Genomic DNA, 25,158 nt, shown 5'->3' with positions numbered 1-25,158 from the left:
TACAATTTATTCAACAAATGTGTGCAAAAAAACACTGAAATATTCAAAGAAAGTAATCCCATACACATTGGGTCAAAAGACTGCCATGTATTTCTTTTTCTTTCTTCTCCCCAAAATCCTTAATGTTTTCAAGGCTAGTGCAGACTTTACTTCATTTTGTCTGCTACACTCTCAGGACTTGCTTTGTGGCTTTCTGCTGGCTGGATCTGATCCAACTCAGTCGTTTGGATCAGGGATTTGAGCAGAGCTCTCTGTTTTGTTCTGTTCTGCTCAGTTCTGTTCGGCTCTCCTTGTGGCTTAAGAGTGGCCCCTATGCCCCCATCTGGTTGAAAAGGGTTTCTCTGATGTCCCTTGCTCTGAAGCCCACAGCTCTGGACTGCGTCAGAGTGAGCCCAGGATGCAGATCAGATGGGTCCACTCCAGCTTCATCCAACTCCGAAAAGAGTGAGAGAGAGAAAGAGAGGAGACACCTACGGTCCACTTCGGACATTCCAGGAGAATGACTGCAGACTGTTTTTAGTTAGTGCCAACCTTTGCCAGAACAGACCCAGTTCAGTTTCTCCTTTAAGTTCCTGCTTACAGTCTAAGCCACAAATAACTACAGTTTGCTTCCAGTCTTTCCACTGGGTTATTCTTACAAAAACTACACAGGTCACTTTAGTAGCTGGATTCTTTCTAGGTCAAAGAAAAATCTAATCTTAAAGCACAGATTTTGCATAAATACACTGTTGGTGAGGCCTTGAAGTCAACATAAGTCCAGAGAAGCTGTGAAAATTAACTTGACACAAAACAGTCTCTGTAACCTTGAATCCCTATACATTGAGGGTTGCTTATATAATCTAAAACTATTATCTAATAATATTACAATTATTTATGAATTGCTGATGAATCTTTCATAATGATTATCTGCTTGTAAATAATTTTGTTATTTCTTTTAGTGCAACATAAGGTACTGCATAAGGAAAACTTCAAATCAAGTATCAAATTTTACAGTTGAGCCAGGACATCAAATCCTAGTCTCACCACTAGGACACCACTGTTACCTAAAATGGCACTTATGTTTGCACCTGCATAAACCAACCAGCTTATTTAGTCCACTCAAATCCTTCAATCAATATTTCACATACATAAAATATAAATTCACGTGTATATAATATAGGCCAGACAAATGGATATGTTTCAGACTGTAGACGTTTTCAATCCCAGCATGTCAAGAGCATAATTTGTACATGTTGTGCTTGTGTTTTTTTGTTTTTTTTTCTGAGTTGGCAAAAAGGCCATGAACCTTACACTGCTTATTTTGAAGATATCGTGCTTTGCACGATTTGCACAATGTCCTTATTCTCTTCATAAAATATTGTTAGTGTCATAAACCTGCTGAAATAAATATTTCATTCGCACAAACCACAGACCAAGCAAACACTGCATGGATTGGATGACTCCCACTCACTAAATATGGCTTCAGTGTGCAATTCAGCACCGGCGCTATGGCTGTCTAAGATCGTAATCTCAATTGCAAATGCTTCTAGGGGCAGCACCAAGGTAGGACACAGAGGTACACCCACACATCTGATAGGTAAGGCGACCATGTGCTGAATTGTCCCTCTGTGCGCACAGGTGCCTCTTTAGCTTTCAGTCCAGTGAGCTCCTACCCCAGTCAGTCCCATTTGATATTGATAGGCCGAGTCACGTGTGGAGGGGCTTTGGGCTGCGAAGCCAGAAAAATCCCTGTGGGTCCGGAGGGGTGAGTCCGGTTTCCGGTGGTGGTACAGGGAAGCGTGGCCCACCCGATCTCGAGAGCTCGTCCCAGGCGGGGAGGAGGAAGAGGATGAGTAGGAAGGCCCCGGGGGCAGAGCACGCTGTGGACCAAAGACCAGGTCGGGGGGCGCGGGTTGCGGGCGCTGCATGGAGGGCGAATGGTGCGGCACCACTGGGGCCGTGCTGGTGAAGTGGGCCGCGAAGGGCTGGTAGGGCACGGCGTCCACCGTCTGCACACTGTAGCGTGGGTACGGCTGCACCGATGCCCACATGTTGCAGTTTAGCGAAGGCGGTGGCAAGTCCTCCCCACCTGCCGATCCAGGCCCTGGGCCCGCCTCTCCCTCCACTCCCCCATACATACAGGCCTCTCTGGAGCTCAGCGCCTCCCCGCAGTAGGGATGTGACAGCAGGGGCGGCTCGTAGGACGAGGAGGGCCGGAAGTAGTGCTCCTCCGATACCCCCTGGGGTGTGGTCTCCAGATAAGGCCGCTTGCAGCCCAGGTCCAGGTGCCTGCCGCTGTTATCTGTGATAAATGGAAATCATGTTACCAAAAGAGAGCTAACTGAGCCAAAACAATCTGTGTTGGACAATACTAAATGTTCCACTTATGGACAGATTTTCTTACGAGTTATGTGTTAAGCAATGGCTAACTGACTACTGGTAGTTGCCCAAGCTACACTTTGTCAGTCTTTGCAGTTGGCTTAAAACCAGCTTCCCACAAACTAACTAATGTATAGCATACTTATTTAGCTCTGTAACCCGGTAGCCACAAGCCAGTCGCACCAATACAAGGGTCTGTGTTGTCCAATTCAACGTAGGGTAAACCACACGAAGTATTTCCAGAAGGTGGGAATCTCTTATTGTGTGCTATGTGTGGAAGGGCAACTCTGGACAGTGTCCAGACCTGATTCTTCCAGCATTGTTCTGTGTTTATTTTGTGATGTCAAAATATCTGTATTTAGAATATTACCACTGAGCTTGTATTTGGTATGGATATTATGGTATGTGCTTCAGGAAATATGGCCACAAACTAGACAATTAAGAAGAGAATGCCTTATTTGGACTTGCATAATAAAAACCTTTACAGGCAGATGCCCTGTGAAGTAAAAGCCATCTTTATGACCAAGAACATAAAACTCTTTGTCAAACAATCTGCATAATACATAACCATAACCATAATTTCTATTCATCAGAAGCTACAACGAAGCCTTTTGATGTGATTCTGAAAGCTGGTTATGATGTATTCAAATTCAAAATACTTGTTGCTCTGGAAAATAAAAACAATATTGAGATGCTCCTTTGAAATTTCATCAGGGGTAATTATTTTATTTTTTGTGGTTACAAGTCATCTTCATGTTCCTCTAGTCCAACATGTTCAGAATGTGTTTTTATGGTTTAAAGTGCAGTCTGTGAATAATATGAGAATAATTTATGTAACAACCACTAAGTTTGATTTTCTGCTCCATATTCTATGCTTCATTTATGCTGCAAAAGTGCAGTAGCCCAATAAATGCAACCGCTTCGTGCCTGTCCTTCTCTTCCTTTCTTCAAAGCACATCTCAAGACCTTTCTGTTTAATGATCACTTCTCCTCCACACCCAACACATAGTTCCTACAGATAACTTGTCTTTGTTGTATTGTTTTGTTTGTTTGTTATTGTATTTCCCTGCCTTTGTCTCTGTTGTATTGTTTGTTTGTTTGTTATTGTGTTTCCCTGCCTTCCTACGTATGTATCTATCCTTCCTATGTAAAGCGACCTTGGGTTTGAGAAAGGCGCTATATAAAATAAACGTATTATTATCATATTATTATTAGTATATCTTCCAATTGGTTAACCAAAACTAAGACCCGAATATAAGAAACCTAAGGCCTGCTAGCTGGTTTGCTCTTTACCTCTGTGCTTGAAGCAGTGGTAGAGCAGACTGGGTTCCCGGCTGGAGGGGAAGTGGTTGCCAAGGGGCTCTTGGGCATCGGCACTGGACAGAGGGACACCGCCCTCATACTGGTAGTGGGACAGGACCTGTGGATGGCCTCCTAGCATCCCCGCACCCAGTTTCCCCGTGAGGTGACCGTGTGAGGATATGAGTCTCTGGCGCACCATGCTCTTGGAAATCACTGGGTAGTCCTTCCTGGCAAGGGGGAAAGGGGGCGATTGGAAGTGGGAGACGATTAAGGCCAAACATGAGCAGTTTGTTTATTTGGGCCTGGCCAAGACTCTGCTTGGTGGGAAGAACATGGTGTTGGCCACTTACCCCTGCAATCTGGACACACGCAGATCCCCCTCATCGCTGCCTCGAAAGCCCTTGGCGAACGGGTTGTTTTCGATCTTCAGCTGGGTAATCTGTCAAGAGAATCAAGCATGTGATGTCTGAACCGCTAAAGGGATTCAGTCCAGTAAATTGAACATATCACGCCCATATTTGGGTTTCCATAATTGAAAGCATGCAGCACATTCGGCATGTGTCGTAAGTAAGGCTTTGCATTTCGTGCAGTACTGGCACGCCATCTCTTGCGGTTTAAGATCAGTATGCCAGAACTCATTAAGACAGGAAGTTGGATTTTTTTTTTGTGCCACATATGAATCATCAGTGACCATTTGCAACATTACCGATGGGGACCCATGGCCTAAAAATTGACCAGAATACCTTGTGGTTCTGGTAGGATGTCACGGAGATGAAGGAGGTCTCGTGGAAGACGTGAGTGCAGTACGCCGTGTTCTTGGAGCCGAAGGCGTTGTTTTCGTCCGCCTTGACGATGTGCAACCTGGGCTGGTACTTGTGCATGGAGTTGAGAATGATCTGTGGGCAAACAGGACCAGACGCATTCAGCCGGAGCCCAAAGACACCTTCTACACCTCACTGTGAAAGAGAGCCTGTGCTAACGTGTTTGTGCTCAGTCTTTTTTTAATCCATCACGTTGACCCCCAGATTCTGTTGCCAAATGTTGTCACTGCCTGGGTTTGAATAGCCCCACAGTGTAAACCTAGTGGTCAGTTTTTCCACATATTACGGTGTAGGTATTTTACCATAACAAGTTATGACTCTAAAGCCTACAATTCTTGGCCAAATGTAGTAAATCTGTATGGCGTATTGAATCAATTCCTTGTTTGCTAAATGTCACAATCCATACTGTTCAAGTGTATGAAACACACTGCAGAATAGTCTCTATATCTGGATCTGGTAGACCTGTGTTTTGTACGTGGATGAGTCTTTAAACAGATGGAGAGTCCTCTTATTTTAAATGTAAAGAGTACATTGATTTAAATTAAATGACATATCTATAATACATGGAGTAGTTTATGTTTGGTGCACTACTAGGTCTTCAGGGTGCTCGGAGCTGCCTTGTGTTTGCAGCTCACTGGAGCGTTAGGCCAGGGTCATCCCCAGCACAGTTCTGTCAGGGGCAATGAACATCAGGCCCCCCTCCCCTCTCCTCTCCTTGATAGAGCCCCTCTCCGCCCCCCTTCCCATCCACATGGAGCCGGCTCTTCGGCCTGGAGAGTGCACTCTCCCCCTCAGAGGAGTCAGGAGTGACAAGGCACAGAGGGCACGGGCAGGTTAACACAGAGGGCAGGCCAGCCCAGCGCTACGTCAGGGGCAGACAGAAGCCAGGGCGGGGAGGGAGGTGGGGGTTTTGAGAGGGTCTGGGTCAGCTAGGCGGGCTGGGCTGGAGACACACATGTGACCTTTTGTCTGCTTGTCTGGCATCTTTGAGGTAATATTTATGGGGCAGGTGATACCAAAGCAGACAGACTAATTGTATTGATCAGGAAGCTTCTGGACGACAAGGAGGTAACACAGACGCTGCCTTTGATCTGCTTTCGTTCTTTGGCACGCTTGATTCTTCAATTTTGCTCTGATCTGAGATCAGCACCAGCGGCTTCATTAAACAACAAGGCACCACCCCCACTTGCACTAATTCACCCTTATCTGCCCATCCTGCGTGTGGGACAGACCAGCCCTACTCAGCCCCACATTAAGCTCATAAAGGAGAAGTTGAGGGTGTGGAGTATCAGTGCTGTCATCAGGCCAACAGTAGCAAAGGAGGCTGAGATCAGAGATAATATTTTTACTGCTGACGATGTGCAGAGGGCCAGTCTGGATGCCTGGAATTAAAAGGGCTTGACGTCACCCTCTTCAAACTGCACGTGGTTTGAGGCATTTAGATACAGTTTATTTTTAGGCTTGTTTATTGAAAAAAAGTTGGCTATAGTTTAAAATATTTATTTTTGTATGTGCAATTAAAACACAATAATACCAATTAAAAAGTCATAACAAATATTATTCAAATGTTCCACACAAAGAAATGTGACAAGTTGGTTTTTCATTAAAATGAACTTGAATGAAACTTTTGATTGGAAAATGCCAAACTGCCAAAACTACAGCCTCTGCATAAGACCTCTAAAAGTAAGACACTAGTGGAACTCTGACTGCACTGTTGGCTCTGGTCAGCATGCTGCGTGTTCACATGCATGTGCCTGTGCTTTAGCTGCCCCCACCAGTGGGCCCACTGTGCGGCTGGTGTTGGCTGTAAAGGCTTTGCCGTGGTGGCCTTGGTGCCGTGGTGTGGAGCACCCGGCGGAGGCCCTGGCGCCCCTGCTGGTGTGGGCGTCAGCCTGGCTTAGCCGGCCCCGCTCCGGCCTCATTACTCGCCCTTATCACGTCGCAGGCGCTCGACTGATCCTGACAGGCGGACCCCGCGCTGATCCGACAGGTTATGAACCTAATGAGCTCCCCCTGACGGGATGACTTCAGACAAGCAATCCCAGAGTCCCTCTGGGCGGCACTGCCACGGTCGCACTCTTCACCTCTGTTAACCGAGTGCTCCCTCTCTTTCTCCCTCTGCTGTCTCTCCCTCTTCTTCCCAGCTTGCTGTTCCAGAGTGTCTTTAAAATACTTTGTAATTTCTTGGAAGGGACTATCTCAGTATATATATTCCATGTACCGGTATGTCTGTGGTTAAATAGACTGTATATTCCATTTCAATACACATCAAGTCAGATCAATACAATGTGCCTGTATTTGAAAACTACTAGTAAATATCTGTTAATCTGATATTAACATGATCTATAAAAAATATTTCAAAGAAAAAGCCTCATACTTGTTTTGTAGTAAAAAAGTGGCTGAAATGGATTTCAACTTGTTAGCACCCATTTTCACTTGCCATTCAAGTTATCCTCTTGACTGCCTCTTGAAATCTTGCTAAGGTTGAGTGCAGCCATTGTTTCTAACCACGCAAGGCGCTATAACATACGGATATGGGCATTCCGTAAAGCTGTGGATTCATATTCCCAACGCCACACACACAGGGCAACATCCAGGGGGTCAAGGCTTGTGAACAGACATGCATGCCAGCAAACCACTTAGAAGTCATTAAGCGTTTAATCTCTCAATAAAAGTATTTTACAACAAAACCTTTTTGCCCATTATTCAAAAGTATTTTTGAACAAAGCCAGTTGGCTGTGCGACAGCACCTTGTGCTCTCTGCAACAAGTTGACAAGACTTTGAAAATGGCAACTGATTTTTATTATCACAAAAGTTACATTTACATAGAAGATTATTGAACATTATTGCGAAATGTAGTTTTGTTTCTAAAGATAAATGATTCAAAATAAGCTAATAGATTTGAACTCATTTCACCTGAGCGCCTCTGAGACTTGACTGGCAAACATGTCTGCCATTGGAAATCAAGTATGGGGAATGTGAATATGCACACTCCCTCCCAAAGCATGCACAGCAGAATAACGTCCAGAATGCATCTCAAACCACTCATCCGTCCACATTCACTGGAGCAGATGAATGGCTTGTGTAGTCACTCACGTGGCCAAAAGGGTCCAGGTGGTTGTTGGTGAGTTTCATCTTCTGGAAGGAAACCAGCTGTCGCATCCAGTGAGTGCCAGTGGCCGGGGAGTCCGGGTGGACGTACAGCCGTCCAGGCATGGCCGGCTCAGCTTTTCCTGCCACCATCCTGGAAAAAAGGACAGAGAGAGAGAGAGAGAGAAAGAGGAGGTGAGAGTCCTGGTGACTTAAGCACAGCGTAGCTCCAACAACAACCGCTCAAGACACCATGGCGGAGGCTGTCGGATTCAGGGCCAAGGGAATCAATGTCGACCACTGCCACGTCATGTCCGAACCAAGTACTACTTCTCATGGTCACGCAACAACCATCAATTTCTCTGCTTGAGAGGGTGGTTTTCTATACACATCATATGGATACTGATGGCATATACAGATTGTGTACATTTTTTTCCAGTCGCACTATAAGAATAGCTCCTTCTGTGGCGAAGGGGCTGTGGCTGCTTTGAACGTAACATCACGGCTAATTATGTGCCTCCAAGGTGTTGCTGAGAAACTCCAGGCCCCTTGCTGGCAATGGCAAAAATTCCACGCCATCCCACAGATCTTGGGGGAGAAAAAATGGCCATAAAATACCAGTCTACTATAAGAAATGAAGGGATTATTTTCATTTAACTGAGGATTTTGTTGGCATCACATTTTTGTTTTGTTTTGTAGTCTGCACTGGAAAAAGTATGCCTCTTCAGGTTTTTTGTTTTTTTTTCACTGACTGCCCGCGCAGCATCGGCGCACACAGTGCCCGTCTCGCGTGATGTAGCTTGCGGTGAACGGTCACGGAGAGGACAACGCGGATCACCCAGCTGTTGTAAGCCCATTGGTTTTGACAGGCCGCTTGCCAGTATCCGTGAGTAATTAACTGTGTGCTAATGACAATCCACAGCTAGCATAGCAAAGGGTTGTTTTGTGGCTGTCGTGGGAGGAGAGAAGCTGGGCTAATAAACACGAAGAGAAAAGCTTCATTGATTAGACAAGCCTGGGCTGAAAGACAGTTTTCCCAACTCTGGCACTCAGAAAATGATATATTCATCTTTTTCCCAGTACTTTACAGTGATTTATTCCACTTTTCACTTTGAGTTATCTATACTGTTTTTTTTTTTTCATTCTTAGTTGTCTGGATTTGACAGCAACCAGTCCCCAATGTTGAATAACAAAGAGCAAATTAGTGGAGACTTATGCCTATGCTCCTACCACTGACAGTGAATAGCTGTGGGAATGGGAATGGCTGTGCGTGAGAATGAATAAACTTACACGACATCACATTACAATGCACAGGGTAAAAACACTGCACAAACATAATGAAGTCACAGTCTCTCTCTCTCTCTCTATCGCTCTCTCTCACTCTGTGTGTGTGAGAGAGAGACAGCCATAGCAAATTGTGAGGCCATGTGCCTACAGGGACGGGCCAGCATCACCACTGATGGAGCCAGCCTAGCATTAGCCGTGCCGCCAGTCCCCAGCCAGCTCAAGCAAAAACTAGCTGTGAGCGATAAATGTCCTTCTCGATTGCACTGCAGAGACTTAGTCATCCCAAACATAGATCATCACTTTCATATGTTACTGTTAATGTGATGGAGCAGCGTAGGACTTACAACCCTCACGTGCATGTTGTACAGTGCACAGGGTAAAATCATTACTTTTCTTACAGGTATGTGTTGGTATGCTTATGTACATCATACATACCTTAAACAACAAGTAGAAATGTGGACAAATACAAGCCATTACAAACAGCAATGCATGCTTAAGTTGCATTCCACGCAACTCTTTTTTTATGACTGTTCCCCCACACCTCTCACTCCACAAATTCCACACACACATCACTCACTACAGCCAGAAACTATTATAGAGAGGTAGGGCTCTGTCACACAAATGGAGCCTCAATCTAGAGTTTGAGGCTCTACTCCAACCCATCACACCTACAAGATGATGGCAGGTGTTTCCCTAAAATGAGTAATGTTGCCACTTGGTGTTTATAAAAAAAAAAAAAAAATGTCCCATACTTACCATTTGTTATCGCAGAATTTGTAGCGGTGGTCATCTGCGGGAACAATGTCAGCAAGGAGGATGTACTTTGTTTTTGGGTTCATGCCAGTGACCTTCACCTTGTAGCTGGGGAACATCCTCCTAAGGGACATAAAGTAGCGTTAATACTGTACGACCATATGTCAAGAACTTGGAGCTGTCTCCATATAAGAGTCAATGTGATTTCTTCTAACCGAACCTTTTAGTGTGCACATTTCTTTCTTTATGATAAACCAATTTAACTTCCAGTGACATCAGTAAATGCTTTATTTTTGTTGTTGACATGTTCTTGACATATGACGAACGCTTCTTTTTTTTTACAACTTAACAAGTGCATTAAAACTAATGTCCATAATGTGTCATCCTCAAACTAAGTAATGAAGATCAGACTTCTAGGTTGAGGTGTCCAGTCAACAGCTTGGACAATGCCATTAAGACAGGATAAGACCTTCTTTAAAGGTCTTACTAGAGGTTTTAGCAGGTCTGAAGTGTACAGACATTGCAGGAAGTGTTTTCTGCAAGCAGATGAGCCTGCGATTAGCGGTGAGATAGCAGCTCAACCTGTCCTCGTACACAGATAAGCCTCTTGAAGACACAGCACAGGTCACATCATGGAATCTCCAGGTCCGAATCCCCCAAGGACATGAGTTATTCCAGAGGACTACTGGCACAGGGTTCTACTGTACTCCTAAACATCACTGTAGATGAGATCCTGCTTTGTAAGACCGAAACAAAAATTATACTTCAACCGAACGATAAATATATAAATGAAAAGCAGGCTGTATCCACTGTCTTCTCAAGCAACCCCATGTACAGTGTGGAGTACTGCTTCTTGCCTGGTACTAATTTGCTTGTAGGCAGGCATATATTTTTAGGGATAGACTCGGCTCTGTAAAATGTGGGAATGCCGATTTTTGCTCCTCTGCAAGAAAGCCTAGGATGACAGACATAGTATGCTAATATAGCAGACACGCTCGTAAAATACATCAATGGGGCTACCTTCGGTAACCTCTTCCCGAAAGCGGCTCTACTCTTCTTTTTTCGTCCCATCTGCGTCAAAGTAAGTTGCAAAGCGAACCTGCCCTAATAAACTGTAAGTGCTTTTTAATGGCAGAAAGAATGCATAACGATTTATACAGCCAACTCATCATAGTCTCCTGGGGCATTCCATTACAGCACACTGCTTTATCTGCTGGTGCCTTTGCCAATGGGCTGTATTTACAGAATATAGCTGTAGACAAAGGATATACAAGGTTGATGATCAACCATGACTGTATTTGAAAGTGCCCATCTTCAAAGGGATTTTGTTAGGAAATAGGCATGCGAAGGGCACCCGAGGTAAGTTACACCTAATGCTGTGAGAGATTGGGGATTGCCAAAGGGGAAGGTAATCTCTATGTCTGTCCAACGTCTGAAATACAATCATGGTGCGACGATGCTCACACAGACACACTATAATCTGCAGAGAGCACAGGAAACAGGCCTCGCCGCTCAGCCTGACGCTAGCACACTGTTAGCGTGACAACAGCTACCTCCTCAGATCTTACATGACAGCGGTCGGGATACAGTATCCACAGCTGCATTCTCCATTTGTTGCATTCGGAAAAGCCAGATTGTTAAAATAAAGTATGTATGTTAAATCCCTGGATTTGGACGGTGGTCAGCTGGAGAAAAAGACTGGAAACTCAACATCTAATATCATACATACACCCCAAATCAGAAAAAGTTGGGATGTTGTGTAAAATGCAAATAAAAACACAATTTGATAATATACAAGCCTTGTAAACCCATATTTAGCAGCAAAAAGGACATGAACATATCAAATGTTGAAAATGATGACTATTTCATGGAAAATATATGGTCATTTTGAATTTAATTCCAGCAACATGTTTCAAAAAATGTTGGGACAGGGAATGTTTACCACTGTGCTGCTTCACCTCTTCATTTAACAAAATTCTATATAGGATTTCAGTTGCTTAACAGTATGAGGTATTCTTAATCATGTTTTTCATTCCATGATGTACCTAATTTGACAGGTCTGACTGCAGACAGGCCATTTTAGCATCTGGACTCTTCCTCTATGGAGAAATACTTAATTCATTTTGGCATTGTTTTTCTGAAATATTCAAGGTCTTCCCTGGGGGAAAAAGCATTGCCTGGATGGCAGTATGTTGCTCAAAACCTGTATACATCATTAAGAATTCAAGATGCCCATGCTGTAAGCACTAATGTATAACATTCAAAATGTTAGTTCAAAATGCAGCAGCTAGATTATTAAGTGGCTCTAAGAAACGTGAGCATATAACTCCTGTGTTGGCTAAGCTGCACTGGTTACCTGCACAGAGTTCATTTTAAAAATTTTCTTTTTGTCTTCAAAGCCCTCAGTGGTTTGCCACCTAGTTATATAGGTGACCTACTAATTCCGTACAGCGCTCCGAGATCACTTAGGTCTTCATCTCAGAATCTTCTCTGTATCGCCAAAACACGCCTTAAAACCAAGGGTGATAGAGCCTTCTCTGTTGTTGCCCCCCAACTCTGGAATAGTCTACCTGTACATATTAAGTCCTCTCCAACCATTGACTGCTTTAAGTCTAACTTAAAGACTTTCATTTTCTTTAAGCTTTTAATCTACCTTAATACCCCCACACACACACACACTCTTTATTCTTTATTTTATTTTTTAATAATTTGTTTATTATTTTAATTATTTATTTTTTCTGCCCCATGTTATATTATTATTGTTGTTGTACCATTGTCGTTGTTTTATGTTTATTTGTAAGCACTTTGGTTCAAATCAGTTGTTTTTAAATGTGCTATAGAAATAAAGTTGACTTGACTTAATGTACCTCCACACTGTCATAGAGGTTGGGTTTCGAACTGAGCACTAAAACAAGTTGGATAGGTTGGATACTTGGATAGGCCCTCTCCTCTTTAGCCCAGATAAGTCCATGATTTCCAAAAAGAATTGCAAACGTTGGTTGGTCTAACCACAGGACCTTTTTCCACATTCCCTCAGTCCATTTTAAACAAGCTCAGGCCCAGATGAAGACGATGGTATTTCTGTATCATGTCTAAATACAATTTTGCTTGTTGCTTGGTAAAGTTTACACTGGCATTTCTTATAGACAATGGTTATCAGAGGTTTTCCTGAGCCCATACACAGGGATTAAAGTGAAAAAAAATCGTTTGACTGAACTTTTTTCAGGCCATAAGTCATACGTTGTTCATATCTACCTATAGAGATAGCACCCCTTTTGCGGTCGCGACCTATTGGTTTTAAATGTACAAAAAGATGCAAACAGCAAAGTAAATGGAGTATTAGCCTTATTCACACGGCGGCCATTGTTTAAACCAAAACGAGGCTACAGGGTACACTTACTATATAATTAATGCCACCTACAGGTGAATGCATAGAACATAACAATCCTATGGTTTGTGTACCCTGTAGCCTCGTTTTAGCCGCCAATGGCCGCCAGGTGAATAAGGCGAATTGAGAGTGTTCTTGATTGAGATTGAGTTTTCCTGATGAACAAAAATATATTTTAGTACCATCCCTGACCATTGCTGATTAGCCATTGCTGTTCTTTTCTACTGCAGCAATATTGTAGAAAGGCTTTAACACACCTTCAGGCCAAAAGTGTTTAAAGGGGAGATTTTGTTCTTGTTAATATGCAATTCAACACCAAGTAAAATCTATAAAATCAAGTTTGCAAGACTTCCCATTTCCTCATCAAAGTAACGAATCAGAACATTCTAGATATTGTTCATATTTCCATTTGTTGCCTCATCTGCATTTAATGAAAACATGGTAATTTTGAGTTTTACAGACAACTCAGTTTTCCAATGAGCAGCAATACTGTGTGTGCTCATGCAGGAGGTCTGCGCATTTGATATCGACAATCTGGAGACGGTGCTTTTGTCTTCAGCAACAGATTGGTTGACAAGAGGTTGCGATATGGTGAGGGACAGGTCGTGTTGCGCTATGAAAGAACATGTAGCCTACTTTCTAAAAACGGTCAGCCATAGATTAACGTAGCCTACCTCTGTCGTGGTGGCTAGTTGCACCAGGTAGGGAAGATGTCCTGAAGTGCACGAACGTTAACCTTATGGCGGTCTTCTGATTGGTGGCGTGCTAAAACGTTTTCCTATTGCATCCATAAACAATTTTCTTGCAGCGAACCGCGCAAAAGCAAACCCCTGGCACTTTAACTTCTTTACACCATGTTTCCATTCTCCCCCGTTTCCAACAACTGCCCATCTCCATTTATTTTTTAACTTTTGACACCTGTCTTCCTTTAGCAACAACGCACCCATGACAGCCATGGCCTTGCCAAATAGACGCACACAAATCATGACGCTAATATGCGAGGTTCTGGTAGGCCTACTGTTTATGGTTTTGTGCTACAAATTAATAGTATTTTATAGCAAAGTTTTAAGTTGACTATTTTAATTGTATGGTTATTTTTTGTCAACATACACTAACAACCTACTGTCGTTAAAAGTGAGGCCTAAGCAAAATAGGCTACAAGGCTGTCTGTGCGTCACAAACAGACTGACCCCCTTTCAACAGTTCGCGATGATGACAGTGATATTTTTTTTTTTATGCTAACACGCTCAGTCAAAACCTTCCGTCGCAAATTGTGAAAAACATTGTTGTACATGTCATAACAGACGGGATAATAAATTGCATAGGCTACGGTTTATATTGCGTCGCTTTACACATAATGTTAGTTGCATTGATTAAAAACTGTAACAATAATAGTAGCCTACATCGGGTGGCATAGAAGGCTATCTGTTCAAGTCATAGGTGACACCCAAAATGAATGACCTCCCCTGACAAGAGTTCGCGATAGTAAGAAATTGTCTACATTGATGCACGGAAAGAACACAGCCTACGCTTCTTCTCCGAATTCGCACATAGCCTAGAGCTCACAATATCATATCCAAAAAAGTTAAACGGATTGGCCAACCTAATCAGCTGTCTCTAATGTAATCCATCTCACTATAATCCAACTTTTAGACCGTTATAGTCCTCCATACGTGTTCTTTGGAAAAGCAAAGGTGATAGTCCCCTCCCCCCCCTCCTATTTATTTTCTCATCGGATCTGCATCGATCTCAAATATGACATTTCTAAAATCAAATTGACGGAAATCCGTCCTATGACGGAGAACTTTAATCCTTGCATACAATGATTTTCTTTACAGAAATAGGAAAAAATGCAGTGCCATCAATATGTACTGTAGATGATCAACTCCCCAAATACTTCACAATTTCATGTGAAGAAGCATTAAAATGACACTGTTTCATCATTTGTCCACACAGGTTTACAGAGTGATGAATACCCCTATACTTCTAAGAGACTGCCTCTCTGGGATGCTTTTTTTTTCATACCCCTTTTTATTAGTTGTGAAACATTCCTCATTTTGTTTTCATTGCACAACTTTTTCAGCATTTTGTTACCCCCATCCCAACTTTTTTTGAAACGTGTTGGTATCAAATTCAAAATGAACATACATTTTCCATGAAATAGTCAAATATGTCATTTTAAACATTTGATATGTTGTCTGTGTCCTTTTGGCAACTAAATATGAGTTTACGAAATTTGCAGATTATTACATTCTGTTTTTATTTGAATTTTACACAATGTCCCAACTTTTTCTGATTTGGGGTTGTACTTCTGCAGAAAAAAGTTGTATCATACACATTTATTTACTTTTCAAAAAAGATTATTTCAGAATGATATGGGTAACTTGCTCAAGTATGTATAAATCTGATGATGAATCTTCCCGTTTAAAATGGAACAATGTCTACATGATGAATGCTGGAGCTGCATTACTGTTACATTCTAAGCTCATTAAATGAAGGCCAAGCTGGTTCGTTGAAATACAAAACACTTGAGCTATTATATCACTGTTGGATACGACCAAAATGTCCCACATGCTCTTCAGAATTCTTATTTAACATTCTCGCTTTAGTGGAGGCCCAAACAGACTTTGAGACACTAACTCTTTTTAAAAGAGTTTTTGTCCCCTCTGCCATTGCTGCACTCATCAAATTGATGTAGAGACCCAGTATCACCTGTGTCTCTTATGTTCAGTATGTTTATCCAACTATACACTGTACATTATTAATCTATATTTTATACACAACATTACTCTACCTGCACTTGGTATTTAATGCTTCTGGTTGGATGTCAACTGCATTTCATTGGCTCTGTACCTGTACTCTGCTAAATGACAATAAAGTTGCATCTAATCTAATGTTACGGGCTGTGTTGTGACTATCTGTATATTATATACATCATGTGACGTGTATGTTCTTGTGCACATCGGGAACGTGTTGTATGTGATGTGATGTTGTGCCTACCTTATCTTTTTGCAATGGAGCATGTCCTAATATGTGAAAAAAATATTTTCCCTTGGGACAATAAAGACCTATCTATCTACCGCAGAGCTTTGTTTAAATAAATAAAAAATAATGACGATGACAACTACACAGAGGAAGAGGCACGAAGGAATGCCTATTTTCCATGCGAAGTCCGCCACTGCACTTAGTGCTATCCCTACTAGATCACATGGCATGTCTAATAGGGTCTCTTAGTGGCTCCGCCATCCTGACGCTTCCACTCGTAGGTAGCTCGCTCAGGAAGCAGCCAAAGCAGCAGCCTGGAAGACTTTTCTTCCCTGCACAGTCAAGCCACTTCTATTTGGTTTACAATAAAGACCTATAGAGAGATACCATTTTTCAGATTGAAATATCATATTTAGAAAGTATGTGGCTGTGCTGCTATCTTGTTTTATTATTTATTTTTTACTCTCTTCACTCAAGGACTTTTTTCTTAGTATAAATCAATGAATCCACGGGTGGCGGTGTGTGTCAGTTTTCGTTCACATCAGCAAACAGAGGGGATAGACTGGAGAATGAGAAATAGGAACGTCATATCACTGTTGGAGTACACACACACACAGCACCAGCTGTTTCTCTTAGTTCTCCCCCCATCGCCCCTGTGATTCATCCTGTCCGAGCGGAGCGGAGCCCCCCCAGCCCAGCGCCGGGCAGATCAAACGGCCGCGGCCGGATGATGGAGCTCCAGGAGCCTGGGAGACGCCGCCAATGCCAGGCGCCATGCTGCACTCGTCACGAACGCCACCGCTGAGGCCAGGCCTCACCGCCCGCCCGCCTGCCTGCCCCGGCCACGGACAAAAAGAAGAAGAAGCACCAGGATCAGAGGACCAGAGAGGAGGCAGCAGGGCAACGGAGGGAGTCCCCACAGCCTCCCATATATATCGTAAACAAGGCAGTCAGCCTCCATCATAACACACATACATACACACACACACACACACAGTCCACTCCACTCACCCCCACCACCACACACCCTCCCCCAGCACCCTCCATTCCAACGTGCCACCCTAGAGGTACGGCGTGCACTCTCTCTGAACCTGTGACTGACACATTTCTGTTCTACACAGCGTGACCCATTTTTCCCCTCTACAGTCAGCCTGCGCCGAAAAACACAGAACCTTACATGGTAACTCACCGCCCAAGGACATGTTCTATCAACTTGCTTTTCCATATTATTCTTACGTTTTTTTTTTCTACACGTGATTTTACAAACCAGACATTGGTTTTTACAAGCAAGCTTGCATATATAAAAACAAATTTACAAGGAAATATTATCAATTACCAATTTTGTTTTTATTCTCATAAAAAAATAAATCTCTATTTTATTATTTACTGTTCCAGTTACTGTTGATCGTGCATGTTTTCTGCTCTGGTAAATCCTTAAACTCCAAAAACAGTCCCACTTCTGCTTGCCGCTGGGAAGAGAATAACGAACGGCCGCCAATAAGGCCCACGTTATATACACGGTGCAGACATGGTGCAGTCAGCATGGAAACCTGACTCCATGGAGCTGAGCTCTGACGAATACATCATCTTCCATTTTCATAGGAGCGGCCATGATGGCAACCCGCTGAGTTTTTGACAAATTGATAGCTGGATGGACCGCATATTAATATCCATACTTATGTCATGCAAAATACTTTGGAAAGAGATCTTTTTTTAAGGGGGGAGGGGGGCGTTCCACAGTTCAGATTGACATGAGCAACTTAAAAAAACGGAAACATGGCACAGCGGTCTGAAACATGGCTAACGTATGCCGAGGAAGTGGCCTGTTCTACTGCTTAGAAGCAGCTAAGCGCAATCTCCCCTTTTCCCTGTGCAGCTGTGCAGCAGAGCGCTTTCCGTTGGCGCTTCAAAGGCACGAGAGATGCCTCGACGCACTTTATCAGTCCGACAGGGAGAAGAACCCATCTCTCACGGCGCTGCGGCGTTAGAAGAAAAATGGCAGTGACCTTTTTACATTGTGCGCAGGGAGGGAGAGCTTAGAGAACGGGTGAGCCCAGGCTGGCAGAATGGACTGACTCATCTTCTGTTTAATGTCCAGGGGTCCCGGTCCTAATCTGCGGGCCGCATTAAATCTCACACACCGGGCAGCCGTTTGTGTTTCCAATTAAATATTCATCGCGGCAGGAATTCAAACCCCACTCGTCAGTGCGCAGGAGGACAGACTACATCAGGCATATTACTAACAATGTAGCAATAAGTCTAAAGCAGATATTATAATTGCTGTCAGTGCTACCGCTGATGGGCTTGCTGAGAGAAACTACTGGTGGTGATGGATATATTCGACACAAATGGCCATGGCTGGAAATTCTGTGCTACTGCTTGCGATGGTGTGAGTTTCACATGAGGCGCTGCCGGAAAGCACACGCTCTGCCACACAAGACACACTTTGGCCTGACTCACCTCCCAGCTTTAGTTATGATCATCTCGGTTCCTGCCTCGTGGAACCGTTTCCACAGTTCTCTTTCATGGAGGACCACCTTGATGTTCTCTATGCTCTGGTAGCACAGTGACAGAAAAACAAAAAGTTGTGAATTTTTGAACAGCATAGTAGGTTTTAGTCATCTGTTTCAGCCATTTTTTTTCAGTACTTTTCCCTGGCTAAGACAGAAGCAGATGACAGACATAGATGAATTGCATTTGTTATTTCATCATATCATCCAGACTGGAAACTAGTGCCAACAATTCTAAGAGGGAACTCAAAGTTTTGTTTATTTCGCTGAGCAATGGCGTTGGTTCTGACAATATGTCAATAGCAGTTTACTTAAAGCTGGTGCTTACAAATACATTTTATAAATGTGCTCATAACGCTTTATAACATGTTAATAACATACTATATTTGACGTATGTCTTCATAACTGTCACAACTGAATATTCATAGGTCAAAAATAAATGTTATAACATAAAAGTATAACGCTTTAAATATAAGGTAAAACAAGGCATTACAAGGATACCCAAACATTTTATTTATTGAATCTTAAATCTATGTAGGACAAAGCAACATAATACAATACTATAATGCCCATTTTACATACTGTTTCATCTATGAATTACACTGCTATAGTGCAAGGTAACATTTTCATAATGTATTATTTAAGGCTTCTAGCAGCCTTGGGACACATGCTGTGTTTGTTACCTGATCAGGCTCACTGTTGCTGGGGATGCTGGGAGTTGTAGGCAGACCCATGTGTGAGGAGTCAGTGGTGAGCTCCGAAAGCCCACTTGGCTGAGCTGCATTCACAGCCTCATCCGTCACAGCTGAGGCCTTCTCCTGGAGCATCTCTGCAAACATTACAGCATTCAGCATGAGCATTACATAGAGACATGACCTATAGACCCTTTCAAGAGAGTTCCATTATCAGCATCATAGTTGGCCCCACAAGGCTTCCGTTTAAATATTCCATATGTTATCTTAATGCAGAGAAAGTAGATTGGGAACCAAATAGAATGTTCAAGCATTGTTTTTGTTTTCATTGTTAAAAGGGTCTATAGGAGCATTACATAAAGACATTACACACAGGAGCATTACATAGAGACATTACACACAGGAGCATTACATAGAGACATTACCTACAGGAGCATTACATAGAGACATTACACACAGGAGCATTACATAGAGACATTACACACAGGAGCATTAGAGACATTACACACAGGAGCATTACATAGAGACATTACACACAGACATTACGAGCTCACACACATCTACCTACGTCAAATCTGAGCAGATCTGACAATCAAAATATGCAAATGAAGAATTTAATTGTTAAAAAAAACAGCACAGACTTATTGTACTGATTCACTGCCATAGTGGTCTACTGTTAACTCTTGTACGTCTTCTAAATCATGTGTTGCAAGGGATTGAATTATTTCAATAATCTTATCAGCAAATCTATTTAAGCTCTTAAAATCAGTTATTTTATAATGTCTATAGCTGTTCACCCAATGTGTTGAAAAGAAGGAACATTATCATCTATTTAAAAAAATCTATATACAACAGAAGAATTATGTGTGTATATTATGAGGGCAGTCCCCAACCAAAGGCACAAGGAATTTAACATTGTCTCCAGAGTATGACTGAAACATACAGGTGCTCTGAAATATTACTTGGGAAAAAAGTTAATAATAACAAATCACATCATTCTATTAATTGTTAAGTACAAGCATAGCAAATAGGGTCAGATTAGCATCATGCTATTCATTTCAAAATAACACTGAGTCCTGAAAACACATAGTATGAGTATCTCTCAAAGAGGACAGCTCTCTAAAGAGAATTTTGTTCTGGTTCGTATCAGGAGAGCATTTCAGAAAATTAAGAATGACTATGGTTGTGTATGATTATTAAAAGTCAAACAATTATTCGATACTTATTTAAAATCATCCATAAGATATAATAAATAAGAAAATGTGAACTGATCTTTGTGAATTTCTCCTACTTCACATATGCTATACAATGTTGAAAGCTTTGCAAAATATTAATCAATATTATTCAAATCGATACTCTAGTACTTCCAAGAAATCACAGCACAAGTATTTCCAAAAAATATGCTAAAACATGCCTGTCGTTATCCTTTATCATGCTGTGTATTTGTTGTTTTAAAAATACATTTTTGGACATAGCATAATGTGATCATTTTTTAAATAAAATCTCAGTGTCATTAGCCGTTTTTCTTTTGGTGTTATATACTAGCTTTTATAAATTGTTTACAAATACCAGAGACTTTCCCTAACAATAGCATTAGAGGGATGTTACCAAACAGGAAAGACTTTGGCCTATGAGGATGTCATGATAAATGTGTGTATTTGCATGTTTTCTCGATTAAAAGATGTCCCATGTGGTGCACATATGTTGGAAGCGAAATACGGCTGATATGACAGAGGGGACTATTGAATTGAGATTTATATTTAAATTCCTCTAGGTGTGGAGGACTGAGGCAACCACTCTCTGCACATAAAATCCATAAATATACAAATAATGAGTTGCCAACAAGCACATTTAATGTGACCTATAATATTGTTTACAACCCTGCATAGTACAAAATTTCGCCAAGTTTTTGCTATACAGACAAAACCGAGGCTAAATCTTTACCACTGCCAAATTGCGTCTTCTTTTTTTACAAAATATAGGCTGTTTTTAAAAAGTCTTGGAAGTTTATATCAGTTGCCTGTCTTGATGGTGATGGTTATGCAGAAGTGAGGGCCACTTTAGGTTTTATAATTGTTACCCTTTCTCATATTTCTCAGACAGATAAGAATTATTACATGAGGTAAACATTTTTTGAAGTAAAGCTCATGGATCGTAAACATACCATGACCTCCAAATTCAAGGGATTCCCATCCATTTGTTTGAACGAATTGTTTCATTAAATATTTAGACTACCAACATTACTGCACCCCGGTTTTATGTAACAAGGCTAAACAGTGGGGCTTCCATTAAGCGAGGTCACCACTGAAGCCCCTCTCTCACGGTTCTCCTTGCCTCTCTTGTTCTAGCCCTCTCCCTTCCCTTCTCTCTCTCTCTCTCTCTCTCTCTCTGTCTCACTCTCTCTCTCTTTCTCATCGCATGAAAAAGGTGCGGGAGGCCAAGGCCAGAGAGACCTCGGTCTGCATGTTGTGCTGCCTCAGACACCCACAAAACAACACTGTGGTGGACTCCCACGTATAACTAGAGCTGACTGTATTTTCCAGCATGTGCCCAGTTATGTCCTAATCTCGTGGCGCGTAAACAACGTGAGTGCACACTCTTGAGATAAAAGGCGGCGCGCGGCATTCCATGTAAACTCACGCAGACATTTGCAAAAGCCTAATAAAGATAAGAGCTGACAGCTACAGTGAGGCTGTTGCAGATCAGCCATGGGCTTCTCCAGTCGAAAATGTGCCTTTCACTTACTCTGTTTAACTAAGCACAGTGAGCGAGTGCTGTGTTTATATCTATGTCACTCTGGACATATAATCCGCTAAACTATGCATGGCAGACACTAGTCTTTGCACACTGCTCTTGGGGTGGGGGGGGTACTATAGTCTATGCCTATGTCCTCAGATGCCAAAAGATGACCATACAGAGACAGAGTTCTCGAAGATGATTAAATAATGATTTGGGTAAAGATAACAGTGGGCATGGCCCTGAAACTCAACATGGAAGACACACAGCCTATAGTGTGTTTACTTTCAGGAAGCTGGAGCACACGGCTGGCTAGTAATTGACAGGGACAATGGATACATTTCAGTCCTCTCCTCTCTTCTCCCATTTGGGCTTTCGCTGGCTAAAATGTGCAGGTATGATGCATGTTATTGAGACAGCTATCATAAATTTCACCCTGATCGGCCATTTTGTGTGGCGTCTGGTTATGCATGTGATGCTGTTGCAGAAACGGAGGCCCCGGATGTCCAACCAGACTGAATGTCAGGCTTCACCTCTGAAGTGAGTAAAGGAAACTTTGCTATTAGGTCTTCGCTGCGGCCATTACTGTGTGCCTTTAGAACTGCACAAGGCCATCCGCTCTCTCTAAGCTAGTCTAAATCCCCTACTCTACGATGACTTTCAGGAATAATGTATTACATTAAGACACAAACACTGGACTAGCCATGTTTCATTTCCTTTACAAAACAGCAACAAATGAATCCCTAAATGGTGCTTTCCCTGGTTCATTAATCCGCATTACATGCTAGTCTTGTACACATCAAAATACTTTAGGGAATTTTAGTCTAGTATTATACCCCTTACACCCGATTATGTCTTAAAAAGCTACCTGCGTCTCTTGCTATTCAGTCTCTAAGAACAGATGGTATGTTTTGAATCGGTGGAATGGGCCTGCATTATTAATTAGGCCTATTTGGGAAATGCTTAGTTTTTGGAATATGACTATTTCATTAATGAACTCTATGTGCATTTGCCAGAGACCTGTCTTACATCTTTAGATTAGAAAAAAACAGTATGGCTGTTCATATTATCTCATTATCAACGAATATTGCTACTACTTCATATTGCAACCTCAATAAGGCTATGAAGTTCGAAAAAACAATCTCAACTTTCAAAATTGTATAACATTAGTAGACTATTTTTTAGGTTATTTACCATAGAATGATTCTATATTTCTTTGGTTCTTCAAATAGCTAAAAATGCAACATAATGTTTTAAATAAAGGTGAAATAGACATAAAAAATACACATGAAAATAAATAACATTGCCAGATTGAATCCATTGAACTATGTTTGAATTGAATATACATTTGGCATTTAATAAGGCTAAACAGCGTGTTGTGTTTATGCATAGAAAAGAAATGACAGTTTTAAACAACATAATTCAGACAGCAACGAAAAAAATACAGAGGTTCAAACCAACTGCATTAGCTCATTGACCGTGACCTTTCAAAGTGGTTTGTTGAAAGCACGCTGGACGTATACACAGAAACTCTATATCGATACATCACTTTTAGCAACCTAAAGAATATTCTACGTCAAACACTAGTTGTTAACAGGATGGCTGATGTTAAAGTGAATATAGCTCTGACCTAGGCTTCTACTAATACGTTAATTAAATTGAGAGTGATAAGATAAACTTTCCCCTTAATCGCATTAACACACAGCTTGTTATCTTACGCACCGAATACGCGTGACCTCGTTTAGACCTAAAAAGCAGTCCAATTCCATTCAAGGCGAAGAGTATAGTTTTAAAGTTACCTCATGAAATATTATGTGCGGAAATCCTCCATATCTTTCCCAACGACAATATTCTATCCTTACCCAGGTTAGGGCAGGAAGTTACGTTCCAGTGCGTCGTACGTCGCTAGGGCGCTGTTGGTTTGCTCTGCATCTTCTGATGATAGATTTGTTTATCTGTGCACTATAACGGTACTTCGGCGATCTCCGGTTACGCATGAACTCCTTTACGCATGAACTGTCGTGTTAACCCTGGCGTAGATCTGATGACGAGGGAGAACAATACTCTGCTGGGTCCTCCTCAGTGTGAGCCGAGGAAACACACAGCGTAATGTTTTCTAAGAAACGCAAAAAAGAGAGAATCTGTTCAACCCCTTGATTTGTTCAAACACCAGTACGCATTACTTGGCTCATTCCACCAAGCGCCCTCCTTCCTTTCCTTTCTCATCTTCTTGCTGACGTTGCTCTCGAGCAAAACACCTACACAGTTCGATGCACAGACGACCTTCTACCAGCCCCAATACCAACAAGAGATTCTCATCTCGTATGGGGAGCTAATATTAATAGTAGCGCAACGTATGACACACATTCGATCCCATGTGCTCCCTCGGCCAAATACCTCGTGGCAGAAGCTACATCTCGAACCCGCAGTGTATCAGAAAGTGCTTGTCAGTAAATTAATGTAGGCTATTTTGTGTTTCTGAGTAGATTAGATATGGAATTGTTCCAGTTCTCTCTAAGATGTGAACAATTATACAATATTTGATATATTTCCATTTTTACGTTTTGATTTCTCAACTCATGTTTCATCATTGTATTTACCTCTTATGAAAATGGTGTCGTCTTCACCATCTGCGTTGAGTCCTATGGAATAATGTGACAATTCCCCCATTTCTTATTTCCGTCAGTTGCATGGCCATATGAGTCTTCCTTGTGTGTATAGCATGTGGTTGTTTTTGAGGGGTCAAGCGGAATTGTGTTTAAACTCCTCTAAATTTTCCCTGAAATATGGTTGTGGTTTTGCAGTAAATGGGTCGAAGCGTGAGGCTGAAAGACCTATAAATCACCTGAAGAATTTGGAGGGCCGGTGGGGCTTTGACTTATATCTGCTGGTGACATGACCAAATGAACGGTAACAGCCTAAACGTCTTTTTAGTAACCGTTTGTCATCCAAGGTGTTTTTGCAGCCATTTCTCAATCATATTTGTTACATGTTTTCTGGCACCTAATCGGGATACTCCGGGGTGTGATGGAAGGCCATCCATTACAACAGGCCTCGGAGCATTAACTGGCCTGACAGTAGTGGCCTACCCAGTGCATCACGACAGCGTGTTTGTGATATTACCGATTTTAAGGGTGACAGACAGGTTTTGGGTTCGAACTGTTGACACTTTCAGCATATGTCGGCAGATTTAAGAATATCAGAATCAATATAAACTTGTCCCACGAGAAGTTGA

General features: G+C 42.1%; 1 protein-coding gene across 1 annotated transcript; it reads right to left on the bottom strand.

Annotated features, from left to right (window-relative positions):
• tbx4 (T-box transcription factor 4) lies at nucleotides 1-23,795 on the bottom strand. The gene is made up of 9 exons (XM_076281497.1): nucleotides 23,723-23,795; nucleotides 19,179-19,324; nucleotides 18,446-18,540; nucleotides 9,616-9,735; nucleotides 7,579-7,726; nucleotides 4,404-4,556; nucleotides 4,011-4,099; nucleotides 3,652-3,887; nucleotides 1-2,281 (listed from the first exon to the last, which is right to left on the bottom strand). Exons 2-9 carry the CDS (start codon nucleotides 19,320-19,322, stop codon nucleotides 1,626-1,628), a joined length of 1,641 nt encoding a protein of 546 aa, XP_076137612.1. The 5' UTR covers nucleotides 19,323-19,324; nucleotides 23,723-23,795; the 3' UTR covers nucleotides 1-1,625.
• Between the last annotated feature and the right edge of the window lie 1,363 nt (nucleotides 23,796-25,158).

The sequence above is a fragment of the Alosa pseudoharengus genome, unplaced genomic scaffold (assembly GCF_046254945.1).
Source record: "Alosa pseudoharengus isolate Yale_2024_CS ecotype anadromous, Long Island Sound unplaced genomic scaffold, YU_APseudo_1.1 YU_APseudo_1.1_scf_13, whole genome shotgun sequence".
Lineage (NCBI taxonomy): Eukaryota > Metazoa > Chordata > Actinopteri > Clupeiformes > Clupeidae > Alosa > Alosa pseudoharengus.
Note: the sequence above shows the minus strand (reverse complement) of the source record. Positions and strands in the feature narration are given on the sequence as shown.